The 26,175-nt window shown below is 45.2% G+C and overlaps 1 protein-coding gene across 1 annotated transcript; it reads right to left on the bottom strand.

Moving 5' to 3' along the window:
• Positions 1-1,081: 1,081 nt before the first annotated feature.
• On the bottom strand, positions 1,082-3,714 carry LOC117643347 (golgin subfamily A member 6-like protein 6). Its single transcript, XM_034382192.1, has one exon. The coding sequence runs from the start codon at positions 2,966-2,968 to the stop codon at positions 1,082-1,084; it is 1,887 nt and encodes a 628-aa protein (XP_034238083.1). The 5' UTR covers positions 2,969-3,714.
• Between the last annotated feature and the right edge of the window lie 22,461 nt (positions 3,715-26,175).

Genomic DNA, 26,175 nt, shown 5'->3' with positions numbered 1-26,175 from the left:
GCAATGAAAACTCTTTCCAAGAGATGCAGATGATGATTCCAATCTTCGTCTTCAGACCAGACAATGATGTCATCCATGTACACCATGCAACGAGGCTCAGTTTCAGTAACTTCAGCTAAAACTTCTTCAATGGTGCGCTGCCAACGACTTGCTGCGTCCTTCAAACCAGCAGGCATGCGACGAAACTGGAACTGTCCTCTTCCAGGGACATAAAATGCAGTGAGAGGACGAGACTCTGGAGTAAGTTCAATCTGAAGATAAGCATCAGAAATGTCGATGGTAGACATAATTGTAGCTTTTCCTAAAGATGAAATCATTGGGCTAATCTTTGGGAGAGGATACGATGAATCAGGATCAAGAATCAAGGAGTTAAGCATTCTGAAGTCAACAACCCATCTCAAACCATTATCCTTCTTGGGTATAATAAGCAAGGGAGATTGAAAAGGAGAATCAGCCTTTTCCACTACACCTTTCTGCAAACGACCATCAAGCTCTTCATGTACTTGAGACATAACTCGTGGGTTGACTGAGTAATAGGTGAACTTGAAAGGTTTAGCATTCCCGATGTTGATTGAGTGCTGTACTCCTTTCACAAGTCCAAGCCGTCCAGGTTCCAGAAGAGGACGATATTTGTCCAGCAGAGTGGTAAGTTGTTTCTTCTTATCTTCTGTAAAGTCTTCATCTGCAGGAGGATCAATCAAGTTGACGGTGGTGCCAGAAACTTCTACTCGAAGTTCATTGAAATCAGGAATAAGATGAAATCGTTTGAAGAAGTCTAATCCAAGGGTTAAAGCATTGCTGATGTTGGGCACATAGAGAACAGGCACAACACGGATAAGACTTCCAACTTGAAAGGGCACGGTGAACTCTCCAAGAACTGTATTGATTCCAGCGTCGGCTACGTAGATCTTCCCATAGCGAGAAGGTTGAAGTGTCAAATGAAGATTCTTCAGGAAGCCATATCCCTTCTGGTTGACTATGGTGACTCTAGAACCACAATCAAGTAGACCAAGCACGGGCCTAGACATGATAGAAACTTCCAAGTACCCACGCTCATCCTTTCCTAGCTCAATATCAAGAATTATTTTCCTTTGCCCTGAGGCTTGTTGTTGGTCCTCTGAGCAGCGTGTGGTATTGGGGGAGGCGGAACTGAAAATGGAGACATCACCACCGCCGGAGCTGAGCCTCCACTTCTGTTTTCCGGTGAAGGGTGCTTCTTCCACAAGCGAGCTAATTCAGCTGCTTTGCATCGCTCACAGTCATTTGCAGAAGTGTTGGGAGCACCGCAGACCACACAAAACCTACGGTTGGGACAAGAAATGGCGTAGTGACCAGTTTCTCTACACATCCAGCACACAATAGCGTTGCTACCTGGTACTCGGATGGCACTCACTGCAGGCGCACCTTCACCATTATCTTCTTCAGAGTCAATCTGTGCAATTCCTGAAACTCTAGGATGCCTTCTGCTGTCTCGCCGATCTTCCTTTTCATCTTTCTTCTTTTCCTTTTTCTTCTCTTCTTTCTCCTGTTTCATGATCTGTCCCTTATCTGCTTCCAAGTCTCTGCATTCTCGGCGGAGGGTCCGGAGAGAGTCAATATCTCTAGACTTGATTCTAGATTTGTAGTAGAGATGAAGGCCTTTGTAGATTTTCCGCAACTTCTCTGCTTCAGAAAGAGGGCGATTCAAACGTTGAAACATTTCGGCGCACCTAGCCTCAAAAACAGCAAACGTCTCTTCACTTCGTTGGCGAAGACCAGAAATCTTTTCCAACAATTCTTCATCGTTGTCATCAGGAGTGAAAGCATTGCGAATCTGAGTCTTGAAGACATCCCAGCTACCAATCTTGCTTCTCTTTTGCCGATGCCAAACCTTGGCGTCTTCTTCGAGTAAGGCACCAACTCCACGCAGTAACTCATCTTCAGAGACGTCATTGGCATCCATGGCTTCCTCAATGTCTTCAAGAAAACCATGCAAGTCCTGCGAACGCGCACCACCATACTTGAAGTTCCAAGAAGTTACCGGATTTCTTCTCCTTCGAGAGTGACTCTTTTTCTTCTTAACTCGCAGACCTTCTGAAGAGGAAGAGGAGCTAGAAGACGAAGAATCAGAAGAAGTGTCAGATTTGTAGTGTTTCTGCTCTCTGTAAGTTTCGCGGCTCTTCCTTTTCTTCTTCTTTTCTGTTCTTCTATCTGAGTCTTCTGTTCTTGATTTTCTTTCATCTTCCTTGCTTTTCTTGTATTCTTCTTTAATTTTCTTCTCATCTCTATTATTCTTCTTTTCAGACTGCTTATGAGATTCCTTCTCCTTTGTACTTTTCTGGGTCCTCTTGCTGTCACTCTTCGAAACAACACTGGCTTCAGTGTGATCACCGGATTCAGAGTCACTCTTCACTTTGGACGATTCATGTTCTTCCCATGCTTTCCTTCGCGCTTCTCGAGCCTTCTGCTTTTCAGCTTTCTCAGCTTCGCGCTGACGTTCAGCTAACTCCTTTTCTTCTTCCGAAGTGTCTTCATCAGGGTCATAGACTTTGGGAAAGATAAGATCAGGGTTGTCTTCAGCAAGTACACATTGTGAGAGGTTGATTTTCTTCGCTAATTCTTGGAACTGTTCAAAATAGACGGCATTCTTGAACATCAACCTGCGGATCCTTTCCACAACATGCACATACAGAGTGCAGGCTCGCTTCGTCCTGGTCCTGGTTTGGGCTTCCTTAACGAGAGCGCGGAGTTCAGCGACCTTCACCCTCAACACTGCCAGTTCAGCGAGGACGTCAAGTTCTGCAATAGCGTCAGGCTCGGCGCCTTCAGGAGAATGCTCATCCAACAAGGTGATCTTCGCTGCCCGGGTTGTAGCGCCTTCAAGAGGCACTCCCCGGATAGTCAGCTCGTGGTCGAGTTCGTCTATTTCAAGGGCGGAGTGATCCATGTACGCAGGTTGTTGCCCTTCCAAAAACTGTTGGTCATTCATCTTCTAAGTATCGAAGCACTAAACTTGAAATTTCTACTATAATTTCACTAACTCTTCACTACCACAGTAAATAAAGGCAAAGCCTTCAAAGTTCAGAAATCAATTAAAGTGAACTAAAAGTTCAACAAAAGGCAATTATCAAAGATGATAATTTAAAGTCACAAATCAAAACACTAACACTATCGATGAAAATTCACTAAAACGCCTTGCCTCAGGCCAAAGATGCTGCACACACATGATGATCACACATTCACAAACACCAAAAAAAATGAAAACAATACACAAAAACATTACCCACACACAAAAACAAACAAACAAAACCATCACTGCACATTTTTACAAAATAAACCAGAGGACAGGGGCCTAACTCCATTAGAATCAAAATTGCTTGATGCATCTTGAAGTCTTCAGTAAAGATAGCCCCACGTTGGGCGCCAATTTGTCACGGACTATACTAGGAGGAGCAGATTCTCACAAATCTTGGGCGGAGTAAGGCGGGGTTCTTCTTCTGCGTTGATTCCCCCTCTTGAAGCCGGTTGACAAAATAAAAACAAAGGGGTACAGTGAGTGGAATAAAAAGAAAGAAATGTGCAGTATGGGGTTATAATTCACAAATAAAGAAACTGTTATAGACACAGGTGCAGAACTGGTGCGTTGAACAATATAAGACAAACAGTAAATAAACTATTTATAGGATTTTTGAAGATAAACAGACACTAAGTATAAATCTCAGAATTGTTAAACTTTATAGAACTTTTGCAATTAAAATTTAAATTTCAGAGATTATTTAGAAATAGTTTAGAACTATGCAAGTGTCAAGGAAACATTGTACCAAACATACAATCCAAACAACTATTTTGAAATAAAATGATTTGAATCACAAAAGGTCAATAGTGTTATTTATGAAACCAAAGAATTTTTATAAACCAAAATATAGTAATGACTAGAGTAGTTTAAAAAATAAGTATTCACGAGGAATTTAATTTAATACTACTATTTGGTTTAGTTGCAAGAATAGACCAAGCAAAAAATAACGGTACACTAGCAAAAAATTTACTCGAGTAAACAAGATTAGCGGAAACAGAGAAAATCAGCAAGTAAATAAAGTCAACACATTTTCCTAGGAACTACATGCAAAAATCAAAACTTTATAGAAAGATTAACAACAAGCACACTGACAGTAGAACACAAGAACTGCACCAAACAAAAAACATAATATGAAAACCAGTTAGACTATTTAAATGAAAACAATACCCCAAAACTAAGAATTGATTTGATAATATTTACTTTTTAAAGGGGCGTCCCCCAGAATACAGCAAGAAACTATGCAACAAGATTTAAGTACTCAAGTGTTCAAGGAAATAAAAATTTAAGTTAGCAGACAAACGCACAACTAGATAAACAAAAACCCCAGCATCATAAAACCCATGCAAAATAAACAAGGAGGAATTTATCGACTCCAACAGCAATTAGTACCCATAAACAAGGGGTTGCAATAACACAAAACTATAATTAAATAGATAATGACTGGAACACCCTTTTCAGAGTACTAATAAATTTAGAAATAAAGATGTGATACACTATCAAATTTACTGAGCGCAGACAAACACTTTCAAAGTCCTACAACAAGTAGATACTACAGAAACAAGAGACAGTGTACCACCACCTGGGCCCAGGAAAGATAGAGAATAGAATGGAGTGCACTCACCAAAATAAATATTACTCACACAGCGACTGAGCAATACTGTAGTAACATAGGCTTGAGGGGCGCCTCCTCAAACCACACACACACTTATTTACAATAAAATTTCACTACACATGGCGTCAATACGTCCATGGCAAAGGAAAAATGATCACATTTCACTTCACAAAGCGGCGAACCGCATCACTTCACTATGTCACTTCACAGCTGATGGGAGTGACGTCACGCCAAGCCGGGGGGCGTAGCGGAGGTGGGGGACAGATGGCAGGCCCCCACGTGAAGTACATCTTGGAGAACGTGACGGTCATGGCGAGGATGGTGATGATGGGTGGCAGCAACATGGACTCGGAGGCAAGGCGACGGCGTGAACTTAGCCCATCATGTCGGCAGGCAGACGCCGCGGACTAGAAGCCCTGTGGGAAAATGACGTCACGGTCAAATCGACTGCCAAACAACACCAAACCATTCCGAGGCTTCTGGGTGGAAACAAACCTTGCGGGCGACGAGAGCGGGTTTGCACGCATGATGGCACGACGATAGTCAGCAGGTAGATGAGGCGAAGCACGACACCAAATTCATTAACTTTAGCAAACGCGGAAACCCCGGGGCGAACGCGTGGACTCTGCGTTGCGGGAGCGTCAGACACGGGCTGTGCCTCGCGTGGGCCGGCTGGGACTGACGTTCGCTCAGCTCCTCAGCTGCGGACTGACGGCTTCCGGTAGCAGGCGGAGATGGATTTGCTGGTGGCGCGCGGTAGCGTCGTCTGCTGGACCTACACTGCAGAATCGCCGAGATGGCCCGGCGGCGGCGATGCGGCGCGCACGGGAGGTTTGATGGGTTGCCTAACGCCACGGGGTTGGCGCGTTGCGACGCGACACCAAGCTACCAAATCAACCTCAGTTCAGGCGCAAGGCCCCGGTGACCTGAAATGACCCCCTACGCACGGAATCACCCTTCCCTGACTTATTCATTACAAAATTACGGCAGGTGACTTTTGTATCATCACTTGTTGAACCCGAAACAGCCTATGAGGAAATGTCCACCGTGTGACCATGTGACCTATGCTGCTTTCACAACTGACGGTCTACTGGGGTTCCTTTTCGTTATAGAACCTCGCGACCACTTGGGATCGAAAGAACATAAACAAGGTAGGTTTACGCCAGACCGCGTCTTGTCGTAACAGGCTTCGCGATGTCTCGCTGCCTGTTCCTCCAATCCGCGCTTGGCGTACCTAACTTGGCCTGCGGCGCTAGCCTGCCTTCGGCAGGCAATGGCTTGTCCGCCCCCCAGGCCCCCCCTTCATTCCAGATGGACTTGTTTCATCTTCAGATAACACGATGTTTGGGCCATCCAGACCCCCCCTCCTTCGAGACAGAGGTGATCTGCCTGCAGAAAACTCGATTTTTCGCCGTTTTTTAGGTGTTTTTCGGCTATAGAAACTGAACCAGTTGAGCTAGGATACTGAAATTTCGCGTGTGCCGAGCCAAGGACATACCCAAAAAGTGTGCAAAATCTCACCGAGATCGGCCGAGCCGTTTAGGAGGAGTAGTGCGGACACACACACAGACAGACAGACAGGAAAAACTTTTCAACCCCACTGGAGTAACAGGCTTCGCTATCGCTCAGCCAAAAACGCTTTCAGAAGCCCGTTCCGCCCACGGGACCTGGGGCGGTCAAAGGACGCTTCCAGGCCGTCAGAATTGTTCAAAACGGTAAGGGTGTAAAAATAGATGTAAATTCCATTTCGGGCCGTAGCTCCTCCATCTGAGGGAGAAAGTTCCCACAACCTTCGCTGAAAAACGCTATTTTGGATGCTCAAAATGACACCGTCAACAGTTTCTACCTATCTTGTAACCCAGCGGGTCAGGAGACTAAACATTTCGCTTTATAAATTCCGTAATCTGTAAATTCCGTCATTATTTCTGCAAATTCCGCCGTATTTCATAGGAGGTGAAATTAGAAGTCAACTTGTAGCGCTGCCACGCTCAGAGGGGTACTGTGGGGTACTATGTATGCCATATACACCAAATTTAGCCCCTAAAGTTGAACTAAAAAAAAAAAATTGGGTACATCCAAAATGACCCTTTACGCACGGAATCACCCGCCACTGTCTGGCGTACACCTACCTTGTTTACAGAAAAGATGATGTGACCTCTTCACCTTGTGGGATGTAATTGAAACGCTAGAAAGCCAATATGATTCCTGTGTTGAATCTGCTTTGAATACTGAAGATGTTTTTCAGTGTACAGCAGGTGAGAAATATAATTGATATATTTTATCATTTTTCAGCATCATGATAGTTTTTGGAATCTTAATTTTCAGACGAACGGTGTTGCTCTTGATGGGAGTCACCAATGGGATGCTTACATAGATGGTGTTACATAGGATTCAGATTCTGTCAAGCCAAATTTCTACATCGCATCTCAGTATTGATGTATGTACAATTTAGAATATTATACTTTTTCTGTTTCCTTTCTGTGGAGTTCCTCTTCTGGATCTTCACTAAATTTTTCCCTCTCTTTGCTTAAGGAGTGTGTTCAAACATTACAATCTATGCTCCGCTCACTGGACTGCTGTGTACGCTGATAAAGCTATTCACATCTTGAAATTCTCACCTGGAAATGTGAAGGTGCTGCAACGGTCTATTTACCTGAGGAAAGATTACAGAGGGTTGGGCACATTTCCATGGCAAGGAGCTCCACACTGATCATCATTTTAAGGAAGTAGTAAATCAGATTAACTAGTTGGTAGTGCAGTTCTTCTTGCAAATGCTGTGTGTAAAGATCTTTGAGCGGGGGTTCAAACCTTCTCGCTACACTGACACTACGCTGCATGGCAATTGACAGGGACATTGAGGAGGCCACATAAGATGAAATTCAACCCAGTGTGGCCCTGGGTTGTTCAAAAACTTGAGCGGGAAAACGTGCCTCCTCCTCGGGAATAGTCCAACAATCCAGACATTATTGCAAGAGGCTGGCAGATATTCGACGACCAATACTTCGATGACTTTCTCGACAAACAATTTCTTGGAAGAAGAACTTGATATGGCTCAGCCACCGAAGATCAGACGAATGATAATTTACAATTTGTTTTTGCACTATTACAGAATGTGTTAACAACCTTTTTTTAATTCGCAATTTTAGGCAATCCCCATTTCCATGGTGTCCTCTTCATAGATCGTAGAGACGTTCCAGGTACCTCACACCAAGTAGATGCCATGATTATCACGACTGAAATACCTCAAGACGACGTCGAGCTAAGAGATTTGGTCATTAAGTGGCAAATTCACAAACCATGTCAGGAAGACGAAACATTACGATGCCGTAAAAACGGACCCTGCAAGGAAGGATATCCATTCTGCTTGCAAGACAGTACAGTGATCTCAAACAGAGGAGTTTTCACCGGACGACGACCGGGACCATTCATGCAAATGCCTTCGACATGGCTGTTGATAATCGATGGGTGATTCCACACATTAGAAAACGGCTGGAACGATACTTGTGTTCACAAGACTAGAAAATCTTCCGCGATGAGGGTGCATTTCGATATTGTTTTGGGTAAGTCGCATTTGGAATAATTAAATACTCCCGTATTGATTTCATTCCTCAGTTTCTTTTTCCATCTTTAGTAGGTATATGACAAATGCTGCAACGGGAAAGAGAGGACAACCCAACTTCAGGACCTCCTCCATAGAGGAAGGTTTGGAAACAGCCGTAATAAACTGGAGTGGTGTGGGGTATGTGCAATCTTTCAGAACAATGGCAGGGCCTGCGGCTGTTCGGCACATTCTGGGACGAAACAGCTTACTTAAAAATGTTTACTTTGGACACGATCTTGAACAGCTACCAGTACAGGATTTCGTTCTTCTAAAATTACCCAAAATTGAAATCTGCACTACAAATCCCCAAAGGTCAGACTTCTCGCCACTCCAGGGGCGAGACAGATCTAAAAGTCTCGCCAAAATTTGGTAAGCGAAAAAAAAAGTTCCGCCAAGGCAAGCTTAGCAAAGTGGTCTTGCCGTGGACCGGCCGGGGAGGCCGGGCAGAGAGGGGGTAAGAAGGGGGGGGGGGTGGCTGTGAGGAGTGGGGACTGGCGCGGCGAGGCGGCGCGGCGTGGCGGCGCAGGACGACGACAGACGACGACGACCACCGACCCCGAGCGCGCTGAATGGATGGATGGGTGGATGGGATGAGTGGGATCGGATGCAGAGCTAGAAGCGGTAGCAAGACCGCTTAAACTAGGGGTACGCGCCGTTTAGTCTGGGCGCGTAGTGTGGCTGAGCGATGCGAATTGACATGGTTTGTGCACTTTGGACTTTGCTTGAGAAGACGAAATGTGCATCTTAAGGACTCATATTGTGTGAACTTTAGACCAGGGGTACAAATGGAAGTGATTTTCGTTATCAGAACACCAAAAACTGCTGGGATCAATGCCAAACTCGATTTAAAAATTTTGGTCCAAAATTGGTTAAAATTTGGTTAAATGTGAGTCTGGGAAAAGTTTGAAGGTCATTTTTGAGTTCAGCACACCAAAAACTGCAGGAAACAATATAAAACTCGACTTGAAAATTTTGGTCCAAAATGACCTAATTTGGGATGAAAATATAAGTCTGGAGTCGAAATGAGAGTGATTTTCGTTATCAGCACACCAAAAACTGCTGGGATCAATGTCAAACTCGATTTAAAAATTTTGGTCCAAAATTGGTCAAAATTCGGGTAAGTGTGAGTCTGGGAAAATTTTGGAAGTCATTTTTGAGTTCAGCACACCAAAAACTGCAGGAAACAATATAAGACTCGACTTGAAAATTTTGGTCCAAAATGACCTCGTTTCGGATGAAAATATAAGTCTGATGTCAAAATGGAAGTGATTTTTGCTATCAGCACTCAAAAAACTGCAAGAATCAATGTGCAATTCAATTTAAAAAATTTGACCCAAAATCGGTTAAATTTTGGGTCTGGGGACTTTTTAGAAGTCAATATTGAAGTCAGCGCACTGAAAACTGCAGGGAAACGCATGACTCTCAAATTAGAAAGTTTCGCCCCAAATTGCGTAGCTCTAGGTGAAAGTGTAGGTTTGGCATTGAAATAAATGTAGTTTTTGTGACTAGTACACTGAAATCTACAAACAACTATCTAGACTCAATTTCTGTACATTCCTACACTGTCTTCATGAAGCACCCCTGTCATCACCAATTCCCTGATGCCACACCAATGTGAATCCCTCAGTCGAGTAACATTCAATTGCCAGCATTGAATCGCTTAATTGGTTACTCGTATGATTGGGTCACTATTCGATATCTTTTTTTCTTAACTAATGAATTCTCAATTTTAAAAGTAATATCTATGAAACATTTTGTCATTCTTTCATTGTGAACCAGTGAATAAAACAATATTGATTGGCATACGTTATCACAGTTAATTTTAAGAGAGTCAGTTTGGGGTTTGGCTGATCTGAACCAGTTAACGGGGACCAATTATTGTCAAATCCAGTGATTCGTCATAAGAGTCCAATGCCAAGGCTACCCAAGGCTTAATGAACCGACACAATTTATCTTACTCAGGTATGCAATACTGAGTAGTACCAGTTATATTAACTTCAGTGAAGTGAAAGGAATCGTCTCATTAAATCCATTCACTAATTACTCACCGCTCAAAACCTGAGTCGTCTCTTTAAACCCCAATATCAATTCAAACTCTATTAGGATTAAATATACACAACCATACATTGATTCTATTAAAAAACACATGTTAGTCTTTTGCACTCTTGTCAGCTTGCAGCATTGCAATAGAATGTATTTCTCGAGTCCAAACTAAGTATGCCTGCTAATTTCAACACAAGTTATTTATGCATTTCCCTGATTTCCTCTACAATGAAAATTTAAAAAAGAGGATGACACTATAGAAAATGAAACAAGTAGATGCCCACAATAAAAAAGGTCAAAATAAAAACATTCTTTTTACACTGCTCTGTCAAAGTGCACTGACCTGAAGAAGATTCCCTTCGAAAGGGGAGGGGGGAGGGGGGAACGAAACACGTAAATCATTTTCACTGCCATTCTCCATATTTCGCTGTGTTGATACTCTAAAAGGGTTTTAATCATTCTAGAATGTGGAAAAACTATGGCCGATCTCATTTCCAAACCCTTCTGCTCGTTTTTTTGTTTTATTTGCTTTTGCTTCTGTCCCGTATTTGAGAGCCGCGGCCGCAGGTATGAGAAATTCGTGAGTGCTGAGTGCTGCCAACCTAACCATGCTAATAACCTGATTCAAAAGTATGTTTTGAATATTTCAAACGATACTAAACAACGATTTGAAACAAACTCGTGTTGGGGGGTACTAAGGCGACGTTAAATACGAAATCTTGAAACTATAGCCACTGTAGTTGCTGAGAATCGTTGGTGAGTACAAACACACAGACAGACAGACAGACAGACTCACGACCAGTCACTTTTCAGCGCGCCCAAACACGGCAAGGGCTTCGCTATCGCTCAGCCAAAAATCTCGCCACAAAACTGTCACACACAAAAGCGAGGGGAGAACAGCAACCCACATTCATTGTACTAAATTCGACCACTCCACATTCAGGAGGCAAAAACGCCTGTAAGTAGGCAAAATGTGTGACAAAAACGCCAGAAATCTTGCACATTCTTGCACATTCACACAATCATTGTACACAAAATTTTGCAGTGGGTCACTCCTCGCACTAAAGTTTTACCACAAAGTGGCGAGACTTTCGTGTCCGACCATGGTCTAAAGGCCGTAACCGTCCGGCGCATTATGGCCTTTAGGTAGCGGTCAGACACAAAAGTCTCGCCATTTTGAGGTGACACTTTTGTGTCTGACCGGTTTGTGGCGAGACTTTTTTGTCTGACCAAATTTGGGCGAGGTTTTTATGCCTCGCCATAATTTGGCGCGAAGTCTTTCCATCCTATTTGCAGTGTGCACTGCCAATCCAAGTGTGAGACAGTCTCGCACTATTAAGTGTGTACCACGTTGTCTCACGCTTTTAACTGTGAGCCACAAGCTTGCAAGTGTGAGACATCATTTGTCTCACACTTTAAAGCGTGGGACACGATCTGTCCCACACTTATTGCCTATTGTTGCCCTGTGGTTTAAAGCCACAGGACACGCTCGTACACTGCAAAAAATCAGTGTCAGATACGGCATGCTACGGCGTTCCGTATACCCCCTGAAATGGTGATACAGCCATCTGCCGTATCACTTTTCCCATAAGAGCCTGTGCTTTGTAAAGCGTGGTACGGAAATGTAACGGAAAATGTACCGCTAATTTTACACCGGAGGTTGCCGTTTCGGTTTTCCGTTTGTGAAATAGTCCAAAATGCTCTACGGACAGTGAGGAACGGACGCTCCGTAACGCAAGGGTTCTCGGACGAAACGCATGAAACGGTCACTCCGTAGGGATACGGACTGGCCGTTACACGTTATCCGTTATAGAAATTTGAGTTACGGAGTGTCCGTTCCTCACTGTCCGTAGAGTATTTTGGACTATTTCACAAACGGAAAACCGAAACGGCAACCTCCGGTGTAAAATTAGCGGTACATTTTCCGTTAAATTTCCGTAGCACGCTTTTCAAAGCACAGGCTCTTACGGAAAGAGTGGTACGGCGGATGTCCGTATCACCATTTCAGGGGGTATACGGAACACCGTAGCATGATCCGTATCAGACACTGATTTTTTGCAGTGTAAGTGTGAGACAAACCGGGTCGCACGCTTGCAAGCGTGAGACATCGTGGTTCACACTCAATAGTGTGAGACTGTCTCACACTTGGATTGGCAGTGTCCATAGTGCATACGAATTTGCATTCGTCTTATCAAGACAAACACAAAATGTTATCACATGTCATAGCTTTGGATGTGAAATTTGTGGGGGACCTCCCAAAGACCTACCGTTTCGGACGTCCCTAAGTGCTCCGAGAACCGACTACTTTGGGACGAGCGACCAAGGCGCGCTCTGGCGACGAGCGCTGGCACCACACACTACACTGATAAAAATATTGTCGTAACTTAGCGACAAGATTTGTTGTGCAACGAATAGCTTGTTAAACCATGGTCGTATTGGAACTAAGTGATAATTTCACAATGACTAACTTGTAATAACGCACCAACAATAATACATCAACCGACAAGTATTGAAAATCCAAAAGAAATTTTGTAATGTCTGCGACAATATTTATAGAGTATTTTGTCGCTAAATTTATTTTGCATGTTTTTTTAACAATAGTAATTTTCCTATGACTTAGAAGGACAAAATAGATGATTATTCATAATATGCTTTAATTGAGCAGATAATTGCAAAAGATGTTGTTTCCACACAAATTGTATCGTTAAGAGTGATAACAAGAATTTTGTTCTTCAACGTCAAAATGTCGCTTACTAGACTCAACGACATTTGTTTCGCTTGGTTCATGATGAAATTCTATGTTTAAGAACGACTAAATTTTCACTCATCTGATTGTTTCTGTACAACCATTTTTGAACAGGGCACAGTTTCCCTAAACACAGAAAGAACATGAAAGCATTATTCCAGTTTGATAAATAGAATCCATGGCATGGTTAGCCAGAGTTCAAGTGTGGTAATTAAGCCTCCTACTAAAGTACGTTAGTAAGGAGATACGAAAGAAAATTCAGGAAAGAAAGACGTACCACAGTGACTCTTTTGGTTGGCTGCTTTGAGGCTTGATGGAACTCTAAGGATTCATCATCCGTGCTGTCATTTTCGATATCTATGTCCCTTCTAGCCTTCTTAGTTAGTGCAATGGCCTTTTTACCCTCCGGAGGGTCAGCTGTGATCTCTTCATCACTATCATAAACTACGACACTTGACAGCTCTTCGGTTTGGTCGAACAGTGTACGTCCCCGTGCGACGTACGAGAGAGCTTCATTTGTAGTACGTTTAGGGAGGTCCCGAAGAGCTCGCAAAACCGACTTCGTCGGGACGTCCGAAAGACGTCGGATTCCAGACATGTAGTAGTTTTGTTCACGGGGCTGGCAATGTGAGAGAACAGCAGCAGACTGCTACTGCTGGCTGCTCTCACTGGGACAATTCAGAAGATAAGACGTCAGACACTGACAGTCAGGAACAGGAAGTGGTCCATTCAGCAGCAACTTTACTGGAACAACATCAGGTAAGATTCTGCGTACAATTCCATTTAATGTAGCTCCTCGAGGTCCTTTCTGTGCCACTACTTGTAAATTGTTGTCTTACTATATTTACAAGGTAGGTTTACGCCAGACCGCGTCTTGTCGTAACAGGCTTCGCGATGTGTCGCTGCCTGTTTCTCCAATCCGCGCATGGCGCTTGGAGTAATACAGTGGGGAGTCCTAACTGGCGCGGCGGTGGGCCGAGCTGTCCTGACGAATGCTAGAGAGAGAAAACCACCCGGTCGGAAATGCACCCCATGAAACCGACCGAATTCATCGATGGTGATTACATCCCGTCCATCTTCTTCGCCTTCTAAATCCATTTTTCAAAACCAGAACCTTCTAAGTTGCCCCAGTCAGGAGCTATATGGTGGCAAAGTTCGGAAACTATCTCTTTCTCTCTCTACGATTCGCCGGACACCTAGTGCCACGCACAGAAACGCCCTGAACTCCGGAACGGTATGGGTTAGCTCCAATCTGTTTGCATCCCGTAAATCCTCACTCTTTTTGTGACAAGATGAGCTATTGGAAAAGTCTCTAAGTTGAAAATCAAGCCTTCAGGGCGTTGGCAAACAGAAAGGTGCAGCTCTAGTTAGGACTCCCTATCAGTATTACTCCAAGCATGGCGTACCTACCTAGGCTTGCGGCGCTAGGCTGCCTTCGGCAGACAATGCTTCACTGTTAAAAAAATCAGTTGTAATTTTCATAACATTGGTTGGCATTTTTTTTTCACAAACAATTGTTATGAAAATTAAAATTACAAATGATTGTAAATTGTTTTACAATCACGTTATGAAAATTCATATCATGTTATGAAAATTCATATTCGCGTTTGCGAGGTCATTTTAGAGCAGTTAAGCAAAAGGACAACTAAGTGTTCATGTATATGAACACCCAAGCGGCCTTATGCCATTTATTGAACCGATTCTGCTTTTGATCAGCGGGTTTCGAACCCGGGATCTTTGACTTGTGGTGCACGCTCTTTACCGCTGTGCTACCACGACCCACGGGAGGCGGAGGGTCAGCTACTGATGACTCTACCAGCGCCCCTTGGCCACGCCTCTTGAGCTAGTTATGAAATTTACAATCGGATTCGGAAAATTACTATTGTGTGCTCAAAATCAACATTTAAGATTCGCAATTTTCAGAACATGGTTTTAAAATTACCAACAATTGTCAATTTTACGAAATTGTTTCGAATTTTCGCATCAAGTTATGAAAATTGCAATGTTTGTAAAATTCATATCCGTATTCGTAAAATTGTCATCAAAATTGCTTTGAAAATTCATAACTTTTTTAACAGTGTTGTCCATCACCAGTTACTTCAGAACTGTTGCATGCTGGGGGCCCCCAGACCCCCCTTCATTCTAGATAGAGGTGCTTCATCTACAAATTCCACGATCTTGACCCTTGTAACTTTTCAACTTGTCGTGGCTGGGGGGCTCCGCCCCCCCAGACCCCCCTTTCATCCAGACAGGAGAGGTCTACCGACAGAAAACTCGATTTTTCGCCGTTTTTTAGGTGTTTTTCGGCTATAAAAACTGAACCACTTGAGCTAGGATGGTGAAATATCGCGTGTGCCGAGCCAAGAACATACCTAATAACCCTGCGAAATCTCAGCCAGATCGGCCGAGCCGTTCAGGAGGAGTAGTGTACACACACAGACAGACAGACACACAGACAAAACTTTTCAACCGCACTGGAGTAACAGGCTTCGCTATCGCTCAGCCAATCAATTTTATTCTAGGCACGTACTAAACTAGGGTCCGGAACGTGAAACCTGTGCCGGGTTGTGGCAGGTTGCTGAGGTATATTTTGTAAAATCCAAGAAGGAAATACCAATGGTTCCGACCATACAGAAGAACATGGTAACCCAGGATTTGCCGGAAAAAGCACGGAACACCCGGAACCTGCCCTCTGTTTCGGACCCCTGGTGCTAAACCCAAGTGCAGTGAACCCAGTCCGCAAAACTAATGCTTGACTTGTCCAGCACTGACCAGGCACTAGTGCGCGTGCGACCTACTCCAGTATGTTCCTTGACGTACGTCCGTCGCACGCGCCAGCACGCGCCGCAAGGTTTGAGTGCCATCGGGAACGTGCCCGGCACGCCTGCCTGAGACTCAATTCCGAACAGCATGCTGACGTTACATTCCATCAGTATGATTTCACGCTCGTGCACAGGGCAAGCTAGCGGGGGCGTGCACAAGACGTCCTTCGAAGTATGGGTTCAGTGCAGCACGTCCTGACTACGTCCCGCTACGCCCCTGCAGTCATAGTCCTTCGTGGAACGTGTGGGTCACGTGGGCCAACGATGTCCAGCCATGAATGTGTGATGCACGTCCTCTTCTGTTTCCCATGCGTTTAAGTCCGTAACTGTACCTCTGAAAGTTGCTATAGCAAGAGGACCACAAGTCCGATTCAACATTTAATCGCACCAATCGACTGCAACCCGAAAATGTGATCCATGACGCTTTCGGCGGCTTTCGGCAATATGAGGACGATCCTGTAAGGGAGAGTGGGGCGATTTGGAACGGGGGCGATTCGTAACAAATTCCAGATTGATCCAATGGAGTGGTACAGTCTAGATGAAGGGCCAGACTGCCCAACTGGCACAAGTTTGGATCCGATAGGCAGAATGTTCTTTATTTTGTATAGAGAATTCCGAAATCTGTTACAAATCGCCCCACTCTCCCTTATTAGCACTTCTAGACAGCAATGTAACCCTCAAGCGCGCTCGTTGACCCAGGTTGACCCAGGAAACGTGCCTGGGACGTTCTGCGCGGCACCAGGGGGCGGCAACGGCCTGGGAAGCGTGTGAAGCCATGCGCGAGCAAGGTGCAGGGGTTACTTACTTTGCTTCGATTGTAAGATCTAGCCCGTCGATTGAAAAACGCTTTGCACAGATCAAAAGAGCACAAAATTTAAGGTGCATTAGGCCTAGTAGACTGCCCGATACTTCCAGTTCAACTGAACACAAGGGCGAAATCATTTACATCAACATGGCGCATTCGGTTTTTTTCCGAAATTTTACAAGGTAGGTTTACGCCAGACCGCGTCTTGCCGTAACAGGCTTCGCGATATCTCGCGGCGTGTTCCTCCAATCCACGCCTGGCGTACCTACCTTGGCCTGCGGCGCTAGCCTGCCTTCGGCAGGCATAGGCTTGTCCATCGTCGGTTACTTTTCACGTGTTGCATGCTGGGGGACCCCCTTAATTCTGGAAACAGTTGCTTCATCTACAGATAACACGATCTTGACCCTTGTAACTTTTTAACTTGTCGAGGCTGGGGGGCTCCGCCCCCCAGACCCTCCTTTCTTCAAGACAGAGGTGATCTACCTGCAGAAAACTCGATTTTTCGCCGTTTTTTAGGTGTTTTTCGGGTATAAAAACTGAACTAGTTGAGCTACGATAGTGAAATTTCGCGTGTGCCGAGCCAAGAATCAAGAACCTATAAAGCCCCAATCCGACTGACTCACTGACTCACTCATAGAAATGTTTAGGGTGAAGGAGTGGTCGTAGAGACTTGCGGTTTTTTCCATTCGATTCCAAATTTTATGGGAAAATTGGGAAAAATCCCAAAAGTTGAAAATTCCTCACCGTTTCCGAGAAAACGTACTTTATCTACAAAAAAGGGGAACAAATTTCTCACCGTTTTCGAGCAAACCTACTCAATCTTCAAAAAAGGGGACCGACCGACTAAAAATTTTTATTCGCCCTATCGGTAGGTCTGGTCGAGACATTTCCGAAACTGTGCCGCAATCGGGTCTCCGTCACTGGCAACATTCTCAAAAAACGATTAAATAGGCCTAAATTCAACAAAATCCACTCAATCTTAAAAAAAGGGGACCGACCGACTGAAAATTTTTATTCGCCCCATCGGTAGGTCTGGTCGAGACATTTCCGAAACTGTGCCGCAATCGGGTCCCCGTCACCGGCAACATCCTCAAAAACGATTAAATAGGCCTAAATTCAACAAAATCCACTCAATCTTCAAAAAAGGGGACCGACTGACTAAAAATTTTTATTCGCCCCATTGGTAGGTCTGGTCGAGACATTTCCGAAACTGTGCCGCAATCGGGTCTTCGTCACTGGCAACATCCTAAAAAAAACGATTAAATAGGCCTAAATTCAACAAAATCCACTCAATCTTCAAAAAAGGGGACCGACCGACTTAAAATTTGTATTCGCCCCATCGGTAGGTCTGGTCGAGACGTTTCCGAAACTGTGCCACAATCGGGTCCCCGTCACCGGCAACATCCTCAAAATCAATCATCAATTGTCATCAAGAACCTATAAAGCCCCAAAATCCGACTGACTGACTCCCTCACTCATCAATCAAGAACCTATATAGCCCCAATCCGACTGACTGACTCACTCACTCACTCATAGAAATGTTTGGGGTCAAGGAGTGGTCGTAGAGACCTAAGGTTTTTTTCCTTTCACCTCTATCCTTGTCAAAGCAGTCTTCAATTTTTTCCGGACCTTGTATGCACCCATTGACTGCCACAGTAGCCAATGCAATACAAGCTATGTATTTGGGCAGTAAAAGTAGCCTTATTATATGGTCAAAAGCGGTTAAATAGAGCTTTCAAAGAAGCAGGACATTTACTTCCTTAGAAAATTTGCCTTTGCTCACCACGGACTTACTGAAAATACTTCGGCACGCGCTCCACACATGCGGGGGTCTGGGGGCGGAGCCCCCAGCGAGCAGCGCGAGTATACCTTATAAGCCTGCAAAATCTCAGCCAGATCGGCCGAGCCGTTCAGGAGGAGTAGTGCACACACACACACGCAGACAGACAGACAAAACTTTTCAACCGCACTGGAGTAACAGGCTTCGCTATCGCTCAGCCAATGATTTCTCGGGTTTTTCGGTGTTGTTACTGCACCTTAATGTAAAGTAAGGGAGGATTTTCGAGAAGAGCAATTAGCCTAATGCACTCTAGATTTCAAGCCCTTTCCATCGGTGCAAAGCGTTTTGAAAAACACAGTCTTGAAAAACACAGTCTAGTTTTCATAATCTCGAACAAGTGCACAACCTCCACACTTAAAACTCTACAAAGAACCGCTCTTTGTAATACGAAGAAAACGGCGGCTTCGCAGCCTGCGAAGGAAATCGTTTGTAATACGAACGATTTTCTTTGTAATACAAAGGAAAAATTCTTCGTAGCCTACGAAGAATTTCTTCGCAGCCTGCGAAGGATTTTTCCTTTGTATTACGAAGAAAATCATTTGTATTACAAACGATTTCCTTCGCAGGCTGCGAAGCCGCCGTTTTCTTCGTATTACAAAGAGCGGTTCTTTGCAGGAATTTATCTGTGTCTGCACTGACGGCGCGAGCATCGCTTCACGCTCTCCCTAGGCCGTTGCCACCCCCTGGCGGCACGCTGCAAGGACGTGCCGTCGCAGTGCCGCACAGTGGGGCGAATACGGAAAAAGTCGCACGAAATTACTTTCTACACCAAATAGGGTACTTCGGAGGAAACCTAGACCTGAAGTCAGCGGCAGAACGGGAGAAACAAATGAACGTCGCGCGGCCGTGCTGAGCGGTGGTGGGGGGTGGAATCGGCGGAGTGGGGGTAGCATGCGCGCGCCGCCTTCACCCCCACTCCGCCGATTGGCCCCCCCCACCGCTCAGCACGGCCGCGCGACGCTCTTTTGTTTCTCCCGTTCTGTCGCTGACTTCCGGTCTGGGTTTTTCTCCGAAGTACCCTATTTTGTGTATAGTGTATTAAGGGGCCGCTGAATTCATTTCTGACGAGATTTGAACGTGTAAAGCACCCTACACTGTGAGAAAAATGTGCGGTATTCGCCCTTAATTTATTAACAGGATTTGCCGTACTTAAAAGTACGGTGTTTACCGTACCTGGAAGTACAGCGTTTACCGTACCCTTGGAGGTACGGTGTTTACGGAAGTACGGCGATTCCCGTAGTTTGTACAAACACGGTATAAGTGCCGCCTTGAAATCCAAGGGGATGTCTTGTTTATTTCCAAGGGGTTTGAGTGAATTTTCAAAGTGGTCCGAATCAGGATCTTCTTTTAGATATGGATTTGTCTCGACAAGACAAACAAAAAATGAAAATCATTTCTGAAGAGATAAGAAGACGACTAAACGCGCCTCTTGTGCCGCCTATTGATACTGGCTGCACCCGAGGCCTGCGTAACGATGCATGTCTTGGCGTAACAGCATGACCACGGAAGTTGTAAGTAATCACTATCAGTGGCAGCCCAAAACGATGTCTGGTGGGGCACAGTGTCTGGCAGAGCTGGCTGGAGTAGCCAGCACGCATAGCGCCTCTGCCGTCCTCTCCCGAGGGCGCGGTGCGGTAGCGGCGGCGTGGCGCGGCGAGACGAAGTCGCATGTTTGACGTCGATTTGAAGGAAAACGGCATCGAACGGCATCGCCGGACGAAATGGACATGAAAGTGGGGTCACCATACTATCTCACCACGGTGCCCGACCGGTTCGCAAATGTTCGCAACTCGACTTATGCCTCGTCAACAAAGTCGCAGACGACGATTTTCGGAATCATTTGAAGACCCGCAGTTTCCACACTTTTCGTTTGAAACCAATTCCACACTGTGGCGAAAAGCTACAGAAAATTCTGTAAACAGCTTGTGGTAATTCTCCGTAGCCCCCTTGTGAATGTTCTCCGTAGGCTCTTACAGTATTTTCCGTAGGACCGCACAGTATAGGGTACTTTCGTAGATCCCTGAGCCGGAAGCACACAGACGCCATGTTGGCGGAAGTAGATCCAAACTTGACATGGAAAAGAGACGTTCGTCAAAGGTATCGGCCACACTTGAACATAAATAGTCGTTTGATACTTGTTTGCAGTGCATATGTGTTTCGGGAGCAATATTTGTACAGCTCGGCTATAGTTTTGGATCCGAAGAGAGGTTAGTTTCCGGCCAATTTGGCGTCTGCTGGTCTGCTTGCTTCCGGTTCAGGATTCTACGAAAGTACCCTATTCTCCGTACGACCTTACAGTGATCTCCGTAGGACTACACCGTCTTCCAGGTCCTACGGAGAATACTGTGCGGTCCTACGGAGAATACTGTAAGAGCCTACGGAGAATGTTGATAAGAGGGCTACGGAGAATCCTGGCAAAAAAATTAACAGAATTTTCCGTACCTTTCTGCCACGGTGCAACGAATGGACTGGACTGCTTGATTTTTATTTGCCTTTCCAAAAACATATAAAACATGTTATTTTGCTCTGCAACAGCGATAGGAGTGGCCTTTCTTACGCAACCCCTGCCAACTGTATCATTTTCTCGCGAAATTGCTCTACTTTGAGGTCGCTAAACGGCAAGTAGTAGTTATTTGAGGTGCAAAAAATGTTCGTAACTGCTTAGAATGGTCCGTTTTGAGTTCAAAAACGGCGGTCCCATCCCTCTGGGACAAAAACGGTGAAATAGGGTACTTTCGTAGATCCCTGAACCGGAAGCACACAGACGCCATGTTGGCGGAAGTATATCCAAACTTGACATGGGAAAGAGACGTTCGTCAAACGTATCGGCCACACTTGAACATAAACAGTTGTTTGATACTTCTTTGCAGTGCATATGTGTTCCGCGAGCAATATTTGTACAGCTCGGCTATAGTTTAGGATCCGAAGAGAGGTTAGTTTCCGGCCAATTTGGCGTCTGCTGGTCTGCTTGCTTCCGGTTCAGGATTCTACGAAAGTGTCCTATTGGACTAACGTGCGACTTTTTCCGGTTTCGCCCCACTGTGTGCCGCCGCCGGGAACGTCCAAGAAACAATCCGCCGCGCAGGCTGACGGTACGTTCCTGGCGAGTAGTGGGGCACCTAGTGACGTTTTTTTGATTTTGGAACTCACTCCGATACTGTGCGAGGAATGAATCTGCTTACACTTCAAAAGGTTGCTTTGATCCTTCCTTGATCGCAAAAACATTTTGTGGCATTTTGACAACACCTATTTCTATTATTTACACAGCTTCCCGCAGACCTCTGCACTTGTCACTTGGTGCCGCAGCCCGGGGCATCTAGTGACAGGTCATATATCTCAAATTACCAGCATAGAGCGACGCTCCAGCTAATTGAAAATTGTCCGTTTCAGGCTCTTTCAGCTTTTTTTAAAATATCGAACCATTCTGAACGGCGCCATTATTTCGCAAGAAACTGCATTTTACTACTTACATTGCCAATCAAATTCAATGTTCTACGATATTGTCGTTCAAAGTAGTCTCATTTATGTTTCGTTGTGTGACAATCGGTGATAATTTACTTCGCGGTTGCCAAATCGATGTTTTGTAACGTTTAAATCGTTAAAATACGGTAAATAAAGTGTGACTGTCACTACCTGCCCCGGGGGCTCTTTTTCGTTCACAATTTGATGTCAAGCAAATGAAATCATATGCTTGAGCTGGTTCAGCGAAAACAACTTACTAAAGGTCCTTATTATTGATTAAAAGTGCCAGAATGACCGGCAGTGCCGTTTACTGGAAGAATGGCGAGAATACATTTTGTAATAAAGTCGTAAAATCTGTGATTTTGGGTAATTATTTTCTTGGTTTGATTCTAGGTGCTAAAATATTTTGTTCAAAGTCTCACCCTCACTTGAACATGATTCCACAGCACAAGACCTTTAGATTAGCCACCTCAAGATGTCTGAAAGTGCCATAGGGTGGCCAGGGCACCCCTGTGTCACTAGGTGCCAAAACACGTTCCCAGGCACTAGGTAGTTTTCCCTTTTGCACGTGTCAAGGAACGTGCAGGATGACAAGGAGGTAAGAATGCAGTGTCCATTACTAAGACTACCATTACACTGTTTAAACTCCACTGTAATATTACACACAACCACCCACAGTTATGCAGTTGAACAACAACAACAGTATTGTTTTGTATCTGAACGGGAAACCCATCCAGAAACAACACTTTCGCTTCATAACAACTTCCTTGTCAAGTAACAATAATGTAATCATAATTCATAACAGTTGTGTTGTCGTTGAACAGGTTTCACGTTTAGAAATAGCCTTTTGAAATCGTAAGACATATATTGTTGTGGGGTCACAAGGGTCTTGTTTAACAACAGCACGATGAAATCAACACAAATGTTGCGAACACATCGAAGACTTCAAAGAAGTATTGTTTTATTACAAGGTAGGTTTACGCCAGACCGCGTCTTGTCGTAACAGGCTTCGCGATGTTTCGCTGCCTGTTCCTCCAAACCGCGCCTAGCGTACCTACCTTGGCCTGCGGCGCTAGCCTGCCTGCGGCGGCGGGCAATGCTTGTCCACCCACTGTGGCAAAAAGGTACGGAAAATCCTGTTAATTTTTTTGCCAGGATTCTCCGTAGCCCTCTTATCAATATTCTCCGTAGGCTCTTACAGTATTCTCCGTAGGGCCGCACAGTATTCTCTGTAAGTCCGCACAGTCTTCTCCGTAGGACCTCGAAGACTGTATAGTCCTACGGAGATCACTGTGCGGTCCTACGGAGAATACTGTGCGGTCCTACAGAAAATACTGTAAGAGCCTACGGAGAATATTGATAAGGGGCCTACGGAGAATTACCACAAGCTGTTTACAGGATTTTTTTGTAGCTTTTTGCCACAGTGCCGTCGGTTACTTCTAATTTGTTGCATACTGAGCCCTCCAGACCCCCCTTATAGAGTTGCTTCATCTACGAATTACACGATCTTGATCCTTGTAACTTTTTAACTTGCCGGGGCTCCAGACCCCCCTTTCATCAAGACAGGGGAGGTCTGCCTGCAGAAAACTTGATTTTTCGCCGTTATTAAGGTGTTTTTCGGCTATAAAGACTGAGCCAGTTGAGCTAGGATAGTGAAATTTCGCGTGCGACGAGCCAGGAACATACCTAATGACCCTGCTCAATCTCAGCCAGATCGGCCGGGCCGTTCAGGAATAGTAGTGCGCACACACACACAGACAAAAAAGGTTTTTTAACCCCACTGGAGTAACGGGCTTCGCTATCGCTCAGCCAACAATCGAACTGTCAGAAAACAGCACCGAAGGCTATAACATGCTTGTAAAAAAAACAAGACGTGTTGCTGTCAAACTTAACAGCTTAAGTGTTTCCCATCAGCAGTAACATGGCTTACAATCTTCAGTTTCTCATGATATTTAATGCTCGATTTCCTTCAAAGCGATGTCTCATCTTCTGAATTGTTCCAGTGTGAGCAGCCTGCATCAGCAGCCTGCTTGTCTAGAATCAATAACAGGAAAAGTAGCGATACACATCGGCAACTTTGGCCCGTCCCGTACATCGTGCATTAAGAAATGTGCGAATTTTGCCTATGTTAAACCCTTCCGGGATTTAAACCTGAGGCTGGGCCAAAATAGATGAAATTTTCGTTATCAGCACCCTCAAAAACATCAGAAAAAATGTAACAACTCGAATACAAAGAATGTTCAAAATAAACCCCACGGGGATTTGAACCCGGGTCTATACTTCTCTGATTCGCTTGAAATCGGCACCGTTGGTTTTGTCTTGTCGCCCTGATTCCAAAAATACCCCTTCATGCCCTCCTAGCTGTATCCGTTGCCGAAATCCTCCTCGACCCCATGTAGACCGTGATGCACCTGCAGCAGCGCCCCCGGGGCTCGGATCGGATTTGCTGCCACCGGGTGGTTCTAAGGGTCACCCAAGGAGGCTGCAGACCAAATTTGGTCAAGATCGGACCACAGGAAGTGCTCGGACGGACGGACGGACGGACGCACAGCAGGGATCATACTATATGCCCGTCCTTCCGTCATTTCTTAACACAAGGTAGGTGTACGCCAGACCGTGTCTGGTCGTAACAGGCTTCGCGATGCTGCGCCAGTTTCGACCATCCACGCCTGGTGTATTCACCTACCTTGGCCTGCGGTGCTAACCTGCCTCCGGCAGGCTGCTTCCCTAGGCAGGCCGTAGAGATGGGCGTGATCCTCTCAAAAAATAGTATTTGGTCATCAAAATCTACACCAATGGGATTTAACTTTCGGTCGGTGGCCCAAACGGGTTCTATTTTCGTCATCAGCAGCCTCAAAAACATATGAGACGATATGAAACTTGTCAAAAAGTTGAAAGTACCAAAAAAGTTGTCTTTTTTCTGTCGTTTTTTAAGTGTTTCTTTGGCTAAAATGACCGAATGGATTGAGATAGAAAGCTGCATTTTGGTGTGTGGCGAGCCAAGGACATACCTAATTACCCTGCAAAATCTCAGCCAGATCGGCCGAGCCGTTCAGGAGGAGTAGTGCACACACACACACACACACGCACGCAGACAGACAGACAGACAAAACTTTTCAACCCCACTGGAGTAACGGGCTTCGCTATCGCTCAGCCAAAAAAATAAACGGGACGGGCCTAAAACCGTGCTAAAGTACGCGAATTCACATGCCCGGGGTCACCGGGAACGTTCCAGTCTGCACGTTGCTGGACACGTGCAAAAGGGAAAAATACCTAGTGCCTGGGATGAATTTGGCAAAAGACGGCTGCTAATTCCACAAAGATGCTGTTTGGCGTGCACAGTCAACTTCTTTTTATAGTAAACAAGGTAGGTGTACGCCAGACCGTGTCTTGTCGTAACAGGCTTCGCGATGCTGCGCTAGTTTCGACCATCCACGCCTGGCGTACCTACCTTGGCCTGCGGCGCTAACCTGCCTTCGGCAGGCTGCTTTCCTAGGCCGGCCGTGGAAATGGGCGTGATCCCCTCAAAAATAGCATTTGGTCATCAAAATCTACACCAATCGGATTCAACTTTCGGTCGGGGGTCCGAACGGGTTCTGTTTTCGTCATCAGCAGCCTCAAAAACACATGAAACGATATGAAACTTGACACTAAGTTGAAGGTACCCAAGAAGTTGTCTTTTTTCTGCCGTTTTTTATGTGTTTTTTGGCTAATATGACCGAATGGATTGAGATAGAAAGCTGAATTTTGATGTGTGGCGAGCCAAGGACATATCTAATGACCCTGCAAAATCTCAGCCAGATCGGCCGAGCCGTTCAGGAGGAGCAGTGCACACACACACACACACACAGACAGACAGACAAAACTTTTCAACCCCACTGGAGTAACGGGCTTCGCTATCGCTCAGCTAACAAGGTAGGTTTACGGTAGACCGCCTCTTGTAACAGGCTTCGCGATGTCTCGCTGCCTATTCCTCCAATCCGCGCCTGGCGTACCTACCTTGGCCTGCGGCGCTAGCCTGCCTTCGGTAGGCAATGCTTGTCCACCCTCGGTTACTTCAAATACACTGATGGACAAAATTGAAGCGCCACTTTTTGTTTTCCGCGCCAAATCTGAATGAGCCGGCCGATTTCCGTGAAACTTCGCTCAGTGGTGGTCGAAAGGGTTGTCCACACGTACCCCAAACGGT

This window comes from Thrips palmi, unplaced genomic scaffold (assembly GCF_012932325.1).
Source record: "Thrips palmi isolate BJ-2018 unplaced genomic scaffold, TpBJ-2018v1 HiC_scaffold_17, whole genome shotgun sequence".
NCBI classification, from domain to species: Eukaryota; Metazoa; Arthropoda; class Insecta; order Thysanoptera; family Thripidae; genus Thrips; species Thrips palmi.
The sequence above is the reverse complement of the archived record's forward strand: the minus strand, read 5'-3'. Positions and strand labels throughout refer to the sequence as shown.